Below are 13,864 nucleotides of genomic sequence, written 5' to 3' on the forward strand. Positions count from 1 at the left end.
CTCCCAGTGGTAGTGAGAATGAGTATTGGTAGATGACTACTGTAGAAAGCCAGTCAGACTCTCTGGAGGAGCGAGAGACCACAAACTTGATCTTTAGTGCCACCCTTGGAAAAGCAGAAGGGATGCTTTGACCTGGTATGTTCCAGGATCAAGAGAAGTCATACAAGCTTAAGAATTCTGCCACAAGAGGAAGCAAGAAGCAAGGAGCAGCTGTACCCATAGAAGGTCTAAGAAAGCCTCAGAATCCCTACCAAGGCTGATGGAAGATACTTCTCTCCCAAAGGCAGTTAATGAAGAGGAATGGAGGAAGTGACTGCTACTTCAGATGTGAAGACAGTACTGCAACATTTCAAGAAGCATGAAAAACCAAGGAAATATGACACCATTAAAAGATCATAATAATTTTCCAGTAATGAATCCCAAAGACATGAAGATCTGTGATATACCCAATAAAGACTTCAAAATAGCTATTTTGGGAAGCTTAGTGAGCTACAAGAAATACAGAAAGACAGTTCAACTAAATCAGGACAACAGTACAATAAAAAAAAGAAAGAGAAATCTCACAAAGAGAAATCTTAGGGAAGAACCAAACAAAAATTCTGGAGCTGGAGAATACAGTGAATGAAAAGAAAAACACAGCGGAGAACATCAACATCAGAGTGGATCAAGCAGAAGAAAGGAGAATGAGAAACAAGTGAAGAAAGCCAGTATGACCTGTGGGATAGCATCAAAAGAAACAATTTGCAAATTATTAGAGTTCCAGAAGGAGAAGAGCAGGAGGAGGGAGTAGAAAAGTTATTTGAAGAAGTAAGAACTAAATTTGGGGAGAGGTTTGGCTGTCTATTTTGGGGAAGCTCACAGGTCACCAAACAAACTTGGAGAGTCTTCACCAAATTAGAAAGCAAGAAGTACAGTTGTCTTTGTTTGTAGATGATATGTTCTTATATACAGAAAATCCTAAAGACCACCAAAAAACTGTTAGAGCTAGTCAATGAATTCAGTAATGTTGCTGGCTACAAAATTAGCATACAGCAGTCACTTACGTTTCTAACACTTAACAATGGAATATCTGAAAAAGAAAGAAAACAGCCCCGGGACACCTGGGTGGCTCAGTCAGTTAGATATCTGACTCTTGATTTTAGCTCAGGTCATGATCTCAGGGTTGTGAGATCAAGCTCCGCATTGGGCTTTTGCACTCAGCCCAGAGTCTGCCTGAGAATCTCTCCCTTTCTCCCTCTCCCAACACACACACTCTCTCTCTAATGAATAAGTCTTAAAAAAAAAAAAAAAATAAAGAAAGAAAGAAAGAAAAGAAAAGAAAAAGAAATAGGTGGCTCAGACATCTGCCTTTAGCTTGGGTCATGATCTCCAGGTCCTGGGATTGAGGCCTGTGTCAGGCTTCCTGCTCAGCAGGGAGTCTGCTTCTCTCTCTTTTTCTCTCTCTCTCTCTCTCTCACACACACACTCTGCCCCTCCCTCTACTTTGTGCTGCTCTCTCTCTCCAATGAATAAATTTTTTAAAAATCTTAAAAAAAAAAAAAAAAAAGCAAACAGCCCTATTCACCAATAGCATCAAAAAACAAAAAACTTGGGAATAAATTTAACCAAGAAGGTGAAATATCTGTACATTGAAAACTGGAAGACATTGATGGAAGAAATTGAAGACACAAATAAATGGAGAGCTATCCCTGTTTATGGATCAGAGGAATTAATAATAAAAACTCTATACCAACCAAACCACCTATATCAATATTCTGATGACCTTTTTCATAGAAGTAGCAGAAACAACCCTAAAATTTGTATGCACCCATGAAAGACCCAAAATAGCCTTTGTTCTTGAGAAAGAATAAAGTTGAAGGTATCACACTTCCTGACTTCAGACTGTATTACAAAGCTATATTAATCAAAACAGTGTGGTACTGCCATAAAAAATAGTCCAAAGAAATAGAAGCGAGAGCCCTGAAATAAACCAGTGCATGCATGGTCAGCTAATGTTAGACAGGGGAGCCAGAAATAGTCAGTGGAGAAAGGACAGTCTCTTCAACAAATGGTAGTGGGAAACCTGCATAATCACATGCAGAAGAATGAAATGGATGCCTATTTTTACACCACTCACAAGAACTAATTTGTAATAGATTAAAGACTTAAACATGAGACCTGAAAGTGTAAAACTCCTAGAAGAAAATATAGGAGAAGAATTATTTGATATTGGTCTTGGCAATAATTTTTTTGGATATGACACCCAAACCACAAGCAATAAAAGCAAAAAGGGAAATAAGTGGCTAAAGTCTTATTAGTCTTTTTAAAGCTAAGTCTTCTTTACAGCAAAAGAAATAGTCAACAGGATGAAAAGGCAACCTGAGGGATGGGAAAAAATATTTATCAATCATCTCTCAGATAAGGAGTTAATATCCAAAGTATTTAAGGAACTCATACAATTCAATAGCACATCGCACACACCTGCACCCACCCACACACACACACACACACACACCCCAACAACAACAGTAACAAAACCCCCCAAACAACCCAAATGAAAAATCAGCAGAGGAACTAAACAGGCATTTTTTTCAAAGACATATACATATGGCCAACAGGGGTGTGCCTGGGTGGCTCGGTGGGTTAAAGCCTCTGACTTCAGCTCAGGTCATGATCCCAGGGTCCTAGGCTAGAGCCCTGCATCGGGCTCCCTGCTCAGAAGGGAGCCTGGTTCTTCCTCTCCCTTTGCCACTCCTCCTGCTTTTGCTCCCCTGTTCTCTGTTTCTCTCTCAAATAAATAAATCTTAAAAAAAAAATGGCCATCAGGTACTTGAAAAGATGTTCAGTATCATTATTCATCAGGGAAATGCAAATCAAAACCGCAGTGAGCTATTACCTCACACCTGTCAGAAAGGCCATTTTCCTCAAGAGAATAAGAGATGAGTGTTGGTGAGGATGTGGAGAAAAGGGAACCCTTGTGCACTGCTGGTGGGAATGCAAACTGGTACAGCTAGTGTGGAAACAGTTTGGAGTTTCCTCAAAAAATGAAAACAGAGCTACCATATGATCCAGTAATCCCACTTCTGGATATACATCCAAAGGAATGAAATGAGGATCTCCAAGAGGTATATGCACTCCCATGTTAATTGCAACATTATGCACAATAGCTAAGCTATGGAAACTCTCGAAGTGTCCATCCATGGATGAATAGATAAAGAAAATGTGGTATCTGTATACGCACACACACACACACGTACACACAGTGGAATATTATTCAGCTATGAGAAAGAAGGAAATTCTGCCATTTGCAACAACATGGGTGGACCTTGGGGACAATATGCTAAGTAAAATAAGAGAGAAAGATGCTGCCTCTATGATATCACTTATATGTGGAATCTTAAAAAAGTCAAATCATAAAAACAGAAGGCAGAAACATGGTTGTCAGAGAATAGAGGAAATGGGGAAATCTTGGTCAAGGGTACACTCCATAGTGAGTTCTGGGCATCATATGTGCAACATGGTAATTAGAGTTAACAATACTGTATTATACTTGAAAGAAAGCTGCCTTCAAATATACTTGGAAGTTAAATGATCTCACCACAAAAAATGGTAATTATGTGAGGTGATGGAGATGTTAACTCTACTATGGTAATCATCTCACAATATATAAGTGTATCAGATCAACCCATTGTACACTTTACATGTATACAGTATTATATGTCAATGATATCTCATAAAGCTGGAAAAAAGAAAAAGCATCCAGATTACAGAGCGAGAAGTAAAATTATCTCAGTTCACAGATGACATGATATTATTCCTAGGAAATCCTAAAAAATATTAGAATTTTGGAAAAACTATTAACACTAATAAATTTAACCAGTAGCAGGGTAGAAGATCACCACATAAAAATCACTTGCATTTCTATACTATTAGCAATGAACAATCTGAAAATGTAATTAGGAAAGCAATTCATTTACAATAGCATCAAAAAGAATAGAATAGTCATGAGTAAATTTAACCAAGGAGGTACAAGGCTTATAAAGTGAAAACTACAAAACATTGTTGAAATAGTTGAAGAAGACTTAAATGAAGGGAAAGACCTTCTATGTTCATGGATTAGATTTAACATTGTTAAGATGGCAATACCCCCCAACTTGTTTTATAGATTCATTGTAATACCTATTAAAATTACAGTCTCCTCTTTTGCAGCAACGAACAAGCTGTAATGAAAATTCACATAAGGAATTGCAGAGGATCCCAAATAGCCAAAACAATCTTGAAAAAGATCAAGGGCAGAGGACTCACACTGCCTGATTTCAGAATTTATGGCATACTACAGTAATTAAGAGGGTAGTACTGAAATAAGGGTAGATATATCAATCAGCGGAACAGAATTGGGAGTCCAGAAATAAACCCATATGTCAGCTGATTTTCCGTAAGGGTACCAAGACTGTTCTATGGGGGGAAGAATAGTCTTCATTTAGGTGCTGGGACCACAACCGGATAGCCACATGCTAAATAAGGAATGAAGTTGGAAGTTAAATGATCTCACCACAAAAAAATGGTAATTATGTGAGGTGACACCAAATAGAAGAGAGAAGTCAGATTGCATCAGATACCTAAATGTAAGGGCAGAAACTATGAAACTCTCAGAAGGAAATGCTTGAAGAGTTTAGCTGTACAATTACTGCTCTCTTATAGCACTTCTGTGACATTTATGGTGGACTTAACTGACTGGCTGCTCCCGTGGGTCAAGATTCTCTCTCATCAGTCTGTCTCTCTTGCTTTGCACAGAGCTGTTGCTCAGTAAAGTCTGCTGACCAGGCGAATGGGAGAGACAATGGCAGTGTCAGCCATACCGAGGTTTACGAAATAGATTTTAAATCATCAGAAACTATGTTGGGTGTCCTTGTTGTGTGCTCAACTCTGCAACTACAGGTTTCCTCTCTGGGCCTTTTCTTTCACCAGAATGGAGTTTAGGGGGCATGTGAAGAGGTTCTCCCCAGATAGGTGGCTGTGATTTGTACATCTGATAATTTGGGCATGTAGCCAAGAGTCTTCAAATTCGACTGCTACTGCTGAAAATACGGATACATGGCCCGTTTTAAAAATCATATTAATCTAATTTTTATTTATTTATTTTAAAGATTTTATTTATTTATTTGTCAGAGAAAGAGGTTGAGAGAGAGAGAGCACAAGCAGGGGGAGCAGCAGGTGGAGGGAGAAGCAGGCTTCCCGCTGGGCAGGGAGCCTGATGCGGGTCTCGATCCTAGGACCCTGGGATCATGACCTGAGCCGAAGGCAGATGCTTAACCAACTGAGCCACCCAGGAGCCCCTAAGCTAATTTTTAATTATGGAATATTTGGACCTTAAAGTATGGGTCCAGCCTCAGTTTGAGCACCTGTAATGATATGGAGCTCAGTATCTCCCAAGGCAGCTATTGGTGAACCGTTCCAATAAAAGTTACTCTGTTCTTTCTTATGTTGGTCAGAAAATCCTTTTTGTCTTAATGTCTACTATTACTCCAGTGGAATGATGTCAAACAAGTCACATATTTGAAATAGTAATGCATTCTCTTTCAGCCCTATGTTGATTCCACCTGACTCAAAGTCTATGTTGTTCACTCCAGCATTGTAATCTGTCATCTACTTAACTTCCAGGCAGCTTACACCACTGACAATTTCTGTGAGTGGTGGGAATGCAAAAGAATTTCAATACTGTTCTAGGTAAAATATGAACCAAGCTGATTTTTAAGCAGCTGCCTTTGTAGGGTGATGTTGAAATTTCCTCCCTGTTCCAGAACACATTTCCTACTAGACAGTACGATGCTCACATTATTCGCTTAGGTTCGGTGTTGAATTTTCTTGACAAAGTTTAGACATATGCAGGTTGGCCACCATATTTTCTTATTGATAACGTGGCCTAGATGAGTATAGCAGATGGAACCATATAGCAAGGTGATGAGACAGAAGATGAGAGGTTTTTGAAGGGGAGGAATAGCACAGAAATGCTAGAATAGAAGCCACTGAGGGCAGGTAGGACAGGCCTTTGCTAGAGATATGGGGAGAGGAGAGACACCTAGAAATGTACCTTATTTCCTCCTTTGTAAGTTTTCTGAGCTAATCCTAGCATACTGAAACTTTAAAAAAGTAAATCTTTTGCTACAAAAGAGTAGCTATGATGATGTAGTTAATTCTAAAGCTAAAATAAAATCATTCAAGGAAATCATTTCTGCTTGGGATCATCCGCATCCACCTTGACTTCTGGCAAATTCTTATTGATCCTTCAAAATACATGTGCCACAGGGAGGCTTTTCCAGCCCGGCTTTCACTCCATCCCAGGTACTTCATGACTCTTTCGTGCCATTCTGTCTCCTAGACATACTTTTATTGTTGTACCATTTCACTGTAGTATACTGAATTATTTATTTGTCTGCCCCACTGGACTCTGGTTCCGTGAAGACCTTAAACTATGTCATTTTTCTCAGTATTCCCAGCGCCCACATGGTGCTTTTCAGGGACTGGCATATAGGAAGTGTATGATAAATGCTTGTTGCATAGAGTTGCAGCACGGGTAAAGTAACAGCTGGACACATTGGTGGTAAAAGCATTTTTCTCACAGACCGTATATGAGGCACAGATTGGAGGGTAGGAAAAAAAGGTGAATAATAAGATAATCCTGACTTAAAAAAAAAAATTCCTACAGTCCCCCCTTCTCAGCAGGGTAGGTAACAGTCATCTGCATATAATTCTTACACAGTAAGATTAATGTTACCATACGGGTACTGTGGGGTTGGATTGGGTTATAATGTTGCATGACTAAGACCAAAAAACCATGTGTCCTTGAAATGCCTTAAATCACCAGGATTTAGGCCTTCGGAAGCTCCAAGGTAATGAGTTAAGGAAGAGACTGCATTTAATTTTGACTCCTTACTTAAAAGTTTAGTGCACTGCTGTGTATTTTGTAAGTACTTAAATATTTGTTTTGTGGCTAACAGATTGCTTGAGGAGATGTTTGGGCCTAAAAAAAAATTGTTTGTATTGGTGGTTTTAACACTGGATCCACCCTATTAAAGAAGGCAGAGTATCCCTGCATCTCTCTAAGCAGGAGCAGAACAGCCTGGAACAGCCTTTTATCATTTAAGCCAGGTCTAGTTTGGAAACAAAGGCTTAAACCAAAAGTACTTTTGACAGGATTTGTTCTTACAGCATGTTTTTTAGTAAACTAATTGATTTAGTAAACTAACTGATTTCCTGTTGTAGCTTCCCAAGGGAATGTCTTTCTTGGCACTTGGCTTTTAAAGCACAGAAGAGATTGTCATTTTTTTTCCTTAGTTAGCATATGGGCTCCTTTTGACTGTCTTGTGTTTATTTATTTAGGAACTTAAATTCCAAGGTGGAAAGGAGTCAGAGTTGCAGTGACACTGCTCAAGACAGAGCAAAGAGCCGACTACGAGCAGCCCCAACCAGCAAAACCAAGGTACACCGCCGACACGGGCTTCTGGAGTTCTCCGCTCCCATCTGGTGGCTTCCTGCACGTGGCCACAGAAGACACTATTCCAGATGAGCAGAGGCACAGTGGGTCCCAGGCATACTGATTATGTTGAAGAAGTTTGCAAATAAATGTGAAGGACGAGAGTTTGAATTAGTAGCCAGATGGGTGGAATTGAAGGCCAGTAGAAGAATTTTTTGAAAGTTCTGGTTGAGTTTATTTCCCCGTAGGTTTTCTTTTCTTTTCTTTTCCTTTCCTTTCCTTCTCTTACCCTTTTTTTTCTTTCTTTTAAACTTAAATTCAATGAATTAATGCGTAGTGTATTACTAGTTTCAGAAGTAGAGTTCAGTGATTCATCAGTCTTATTCCCCGTAGGTTTTCAATTTTATTAATTGTTTCAGTTGTGTAGGAATTTCTGCAAATGGTGTGTGTTCTGGGTAGGGATTTTCCCCCTTTCTTACTCTCATGTCACCCTTTATCCCTTTTCTTAGCCTTCCCCTGCTGTCCTCTTTCTACCATCATGAAGGAACTGTGAAGAGAGACAGTATGTCTATATGCATGTCTATAAAATCTTTTTAACCTCTTTTAGGTCACAGCTATGGCCCCAGGCTCCAACCCCATCATTGGTGTCCTCCTGTCCACTCAGAACAACCGCTGCCTCTCCGCCCCGGACTTAACGGTGGAAAAACGTCTCCCCTTCAGTTCCCTCTCATCCTTGGCTTCTCTGCATAAGCCAGAGCGCTCCATCAGTCCTGAGAGCAACGACAGCATCTCTGAGGAGCTAAACCATTTCAAGCCCATTGTCTGCTCACCCTGTACTCCTCCCAAGAGACTCCCCGATGGCCGGGTGCTCAGTCCCCTCATCATCAAATCAACACCCCGCAACCTCAACAGAAGCCTGCAGAAGCAGACTTCTTATGAGGCTAGCCCAAGGATCCTCAAAAAGTGGGAACAGATCTTTCAGGAGCGGCAGATCAAAAAGACCCTTTCAAAAGCCACCCTCACATCCCTGGCTCCAGAAACAGGGGAAGACTTAGTAGTGTCCGAAGTTACCCATTCTAGCAAGGAAAAGCCACCTCTGACTTTCCAGACGAGACTGGCGGGTGGGCAGGCCCTCTCTGCGTGTGCCGGACCCACCCCCACTGGCCTCGATTCTTTCCCCTCTGTGAGCCAAACAAAAGTGGAAGCCGGCAGCGAGAGTAAAAGGAGCCCCGAGGTTGCATCCGAAACCCGCTGCTCTTCAGAACTGCGTGTGGGCGCCAGTGGGACTTCCTCAGAGAGAGAGCAGGAGGAAGGGCCGGGGCCCACCCCAGAGGCCAAGTTAGACACCACCTGTCAGAGCACAACCGTGAAAAACCCGGTGGTTCTTTCCGCGCTACCCAAAAATAGCGTTCTGGGGGCGGTCCTCAAAACAAAGAAGCAGCTGAAGACTGCGAATCATTTTGACCTGCCCAATGGTGTGCTGGCAGACAACCTCGGCGAGGAGCCCCTTCCTTCCTTGCGCCGGGGCCGGAAAAGACATTGTAAGACCAAGCACTTGGAACAGAATGGCTCCCTGAAGAAACTGCGGCCTGCCTCCCCAGCCCTGCGGGAGATGGAACAGAAGCTGCGGCAGGAGGAGGAGGACCGGCGGCTGGCCCTGCAGCTGCAACGCATATTCGACAGCGAGAGGCGGACTGTGAGCCGGAGGAAAGGGAGCGTGGATCAGTATCTCCTGAGGTCCAGCCACGTGGCCGGGGCCAAGTAGTGCCCCAGGAACATGTGAACTGTTTTCACGAGGTCTCTGGGCCTGATCATTTTATCCTGAAGAGCTGGGCGTTCTCACTTTGGGTTTCTTTTCACGGCAAAACGCTGTCTGCTACAGTTTGGAGAGGTCCCAGGGCCTTTGTGGTCTCTGTCCAAGGATGCTGTGTCTCTGCCTCTCGGTGACGGAAGCCAGAAGCACGCCTCACCCCTAAGAGACCCCCAGCCCTGAGGGCTTCTGGGCCAGGTCTGGCAGCACCCACTTGCAAGGAGATGCGGGAGCACAGGGGCCAGAGTTAGAGATGGTAGAGGAGGCAGGGGATACCTTCTGAAACGGACAGATCTCCTGACTTCTTCCAACAGGGTGTTATTTTAAATCAGCCTTGCAGATAAAAAGTTCCCTCCCTCTTAGAGAAGTGGAGCAGTGTCGCTGTTTGGCAGATCCCCAAAAATCATGTTCCCCCTTTTCCTTACCTGTGCTGCAAGTAAATACACCTAATGAAATCAGTTGAGTTTACCCTACTACAAAAGTTTACCTTTCCCGTGTAAAAACTAACATTGGATTAATGCTCTGTAGTTGACAGACCACATTCACGGTTATCATTCAGTCTGGTCTTCCTGGGAGCCTCACCTGTAAGTGGGATCAGTGCCATTTTTGAGGGTGGAACTGCAGGGCGGACGTTCAGGTCCTGTCCTTCACTCAGTGGCATAGCCCAGCTGACTGCTGGGGCTCCTGTCAGCAGATCCCAGAGATTTTTTCACACTAACACGTTCGATAGGTTGCCATAATGGACAGCAACCCAGGGACCTGCCAGGGGAGCCTAGGGAAAGCTGACCGAGCATTTGAGTACTGATTGTGCAAGATCCACAGGCAGAGAATTGAGATCGATGGGAGCTATAAAGTACTGTGCAGATATCCACCCTTCTCTGCCCGCCCAGCCCCCCACTTTACAGCTTTCTGTTTTCTGGGCGGGGGTCGGGGGGTAGAGGGGATTCCACCTTGTGAGACAAACTACAGTTGAACTTCGTTACTACTCTCCACATGTCCAAGGGTTATCTGCAATGTTGATCTAAAATCCCCCCAAATTTGCCCAGAAGTCAGGCAAGAGTGATGCTGAAACTCCATACTGTGGAAACAAGGTATCTGGCTGGATGCAGCTGGTAAATTCAGTCCCATGGACCTTTGGGGTTTACTTTCCTTAGGAGCTGACACCATGTGTCTTTTGCATCCCTGGTGGTGCTTGGTGCTTCTGCCCGTCTGGGCTCATTGAGGATAGGGATTAAGAGATGATTTTAGGGAATCTCGGGCTGGCATTCCCTGTGCATGTACGAGCTGTTCCTATAAAGTCATGTGACTGGCAATTTAACGAAGGTTTTAGAGCTTCTGTATCCCAGTATGTGTTGTCCCCCTTGAGTGGCTCCAGCAGGAGACTGCACAGATTTCCAATGATGTTGCCATTGGCAAAAACATTTCTGGAACCGTCCTCAGCATCTAGAAACATCTAGAAATACAGACTTCTAAGATGTTAGAATTGGAAGGGACCTTAATGGTCACCTTTTCCACCCTCTTCCTCTTACTAAGGCAGAAACGGAGATCCAGAATGGTGACTCCCCTGGTGACTAGAGATTTCCTGTATCACCTTCATTTGATTTCTCTCAGGAGATTTTTGCCCCCTCTTCTCAGGGCAGCTATGTGGTGACAGGAGGGAGAATTTTAAGTCTGAAACTAGTCAGAAGCTGTTTGAAGCCTCTAGAAGAGAAGGTTGGTCAGAATTGTTTGGAGTTACAGACGAGGTCTAGCCATCAAGCAGTTGGAGCCATTTCTTCCTGCGGCTCATGAATAGTTTCCAGAGAGAAGTTCCAGAGATGATGTGAGTGTTTTGGTCATCATTGAGATATGTGGAACCTCCTTGGTGACTACTTAGGTGGGAGTGTCCCTCACTTGAATGTATGTGTTCTGTGTGTGTCTGTGTGTGTGCACACATGCAGATGTGTGTTTAAAAAACATGCGTCCACCGCCTTTCTCTATATGCGCACCACTTTGATTCCAGGCCCTGCCAGCAACATAGGCCTCCACAGGCTGCTGGACGGTCGGTCCCCAGGATAGCAGAGCCGGTGCTGGTCTGCGGAGGAAGGGGGAGGTGACTCACTAAAGACCCTTAGAGAAAAAGCCTCAGCTCCTGCCATTTCCTAGAACTGCTCATTGGCCTGAGCGAACATCCCCTGGGGGGCTCGTCCACTCGGTGGTAGCAAAAACACTTCTTTTTCCACTTACCACCTTTTTTCTATGTCTTCACTCATTTGAAAAACACGTTTCAGTTGGAACTAATTTTTGGTTCTGGAAAAAAAGATAAATATTTTTAATAGAAAAAGATATATATATTTTAAATATTTCCCCAAAGTCATACTTTTGTTTTAAGAAGTAACATAGCAGTAGCAAGGAATTTTAGGTTCAGGTGCTGAGTGCAAAGCTCCCTCCTGTGAAGTGAGTATTCCAAATGCTAGATCCAGCTTCCAGACTTTGCCCCTTGCACCTCCTGCTGTGTCCAGAGGGGGCCTGACAGTTGTCCAGACTTCCGGCTGAGCTGGAGTCCTTGCTGTGGAGGGAAAGCAGTTTAGGTTAAGGAGTTACAGGGCTTAACCTCTCATCTGCTCGGCTTTGGAGGAGGAAAAAACCACTAAGGTATTATCTGTATTTTAAGATGCTTCCCCTACTTAACTAAAATCTGAACACTTTCTCCTTATGAAAAATGTCTGTGTCCTGTTGCTTGCTTGTTTGCTTGTTGATATGAATTATTTGTAGAAAGACAAGAAGGGAAAACAGAGTGATGAGGAGGGTTGGTGAGGGAGAACGAGAAAGACACTATTTCACAAACCAAACATGTCTCATGAATCATTGGAATCGGATTCATCATACAAATCTCCCACGTCCTACAAGCTCTGCTCCTTGTGTTTAGGCATTCTGTGTTGTTTGGTGTGGTTTGGTTTTTATTAAAAGGGAAGTTAGGAGAGGTTGGAGGATGAAGGTCATTCTGATGGGAAATCCAAGAAATGTGGTGCCCTGAGAAGGGGGCTCTCAGCCCTTTCCCATAGAGTGGGGAAGACCGTGGGCAGCATATTCGTGATGTGTTGATTGTATCTACTGGAAGGAGTCATCTGGGTCTGCTGGATCCATGTCAGAGGATTAAGCATCCAGCCCTTGGACCCTTTCATATAATTGCCTCTTTTTAAAAGGTTAATTCGTCTTGGCTGAAGCTTCCCAGGAAAACCTTTTGTGAGTGGTTCCATTTCTTATTTTTTAAATTTTTTAGATTTTTGTTTGGAGGAAGAACTGGTGATGAATGCCTTCTGATTTTATTGTTTTTTAGGGTTTTGTTTTTGTTTTTGCTCATTTTCCCTAAAAGAAAAATGCCCTTAAGAGATTAAAGCTGCTTAATTAATTGCTGTCTGAGTATAAAGTGACAAACTAAGATGGGAAGCTGCCACTGCGCTTGACTGGTGAAGCTGATGACCAAAGGCTGTGCTGTTCGCCCTTTCTATTCCGTTTGACAGACGTTCCTGAGTTTCGAACTTGTGCCAACCCTATACTGGGTCGTGGAGATACAGGATGGAAGGGACAGTCCCTGCTCTTGAGCTCAGTCTCTAATGGAATGTATTTGAATGTCTAGGTGGCTGGAGTTTGTTCATGGTCATTGAAAGAGCACTTCTTCATAGTGACCATCTTGGATGGCCCCATTTAAGATGCTGTCCAGCATCCAGCAGACTGCCTTGAACATTTTAGACCTGCCCCCCAGCCCCTAACAATATTTCTGAATTTAATTGCAACATTGCTTTCCATTTCCTAAGTAATTTTACCAGAGGAGAATGAATTTTCTTCTCCAGTGACACAGGACAGTAATCTCTTTTGCACAAGTGCCAGGAAGTGAGGCAGGGTAGGGATCACTGACAGGGTCAGAGGAGGCTGACATCCCAACTCACCGACCTGCTCACCTCTTTCCCAACCAGACCTCTCACCACAGCTGGCAGCAACTTTGGATTCGTTTTCCTTTTTCCTGCCTGACTTTTCATTGAGATGGAAAACCAGTGGGGGAGGAAGGAAAGAAAAATTGAAAGCTGGATTATAATCCTAAAATGCTATGGCTGGAAAGGGCATGGAAGTCATTCAGATCAAACTTGCCCACCTGCTGCCCCTTTTCCCTAAGAAATACGGAAGATGAGGCCCACTGTGCTATGCCCTATTTTATATTTTAGTTTTCTAGGATCTAAGTAAATAGTCCGTTTAAATTACACACACACACAATTTGCTAATGAGGAGGACACCCAAATGATACAGGCTTTTTAATAGCTTTTGCTTCTAAAATTTTTCAGTTAGAATTAAAATATACCTATATCTCCTGAACACACACCCAGATAGAGAAAACCCCACGAGGTGACTAATGTGAATATGGAATCTTGGGAAGTTATATATTTTGATTGGACTAGTCCTCATTTTAACCAAGGGTTAAAACCCAGCCAGCCCTTCATTTTTCTTTGAAAAATCAAGAACTCCTTAGGAACTTACCTTCCTCAACCAGCCTTTTCCCATAGAGTGGTCTTTTGGCCTGGTTTTTAGAAGCAAGCATAGTTGCTTATAAATTCTTGTGAATCAGT

At 42.9% G+C, this 13,864-nt stretch overlaps 2 protein-coding genes across 2 annotated transcripts in view; one reads left to right on the plus strand and one right to left on the minus strand.

The window, feature by feature from the left end:
- The window catches only part of RNF169 (ring finger protein 169), an 81,296-nt gene extending 69,762 nt beyond the window's left edge, over nt 1-11,534 (plus strand). The window contains exons 5-6 of the mRNA XM_059410859.1: nt 7,360-7,459; nt 8,061-11,534. Of these exons, the coding sequence (XP_059266842.1) occupies nt 7,360-7,459; nt 8,061-9,218 (1,258 nt within the window). The 3' untranslated portion in view covers nt 9,219-11,534. The remainder of the gene's footprint in view (nt 1-7,359; nt 7,460-8,060) is intronic.
- Nucleotides 11,535-11,617: 83 nt separating this feature from the next.
- The window catches only part of XRRA1 (X-ray radiation resistance associated 1), a 72,384-nt gene continuing 70,137 nt past the window's right edge, over nt 11,618-13,864 (minus strand). Inside the window, exon 19 of the mRNA XM_059410763.1 lies at nt 11,618-11,811. Coding sequence (XP_059266746.1) covers nt 11,630-11,811 — 182 coding nt within the window. The 3' untranslated portion in view covers nt 11,618-11,629. The remainder of the gene's footprint in view (nt 11,812-13,864) is intronic.

This window comes from Mustela nigripes, chromosome 1 (assembly GCF_022355385.1).
Source record: "Mustela nigripes isolate SB6536 chromosome 1, MUSNIG.SB6536, whole genome shotgun sequence".
Classification (NCBI taxonomy): Eukaryota; Metazoa; Chordata; class Mammalia; order Carnivora; family Mustelidae; genus Mustela; species Mustela nigripes.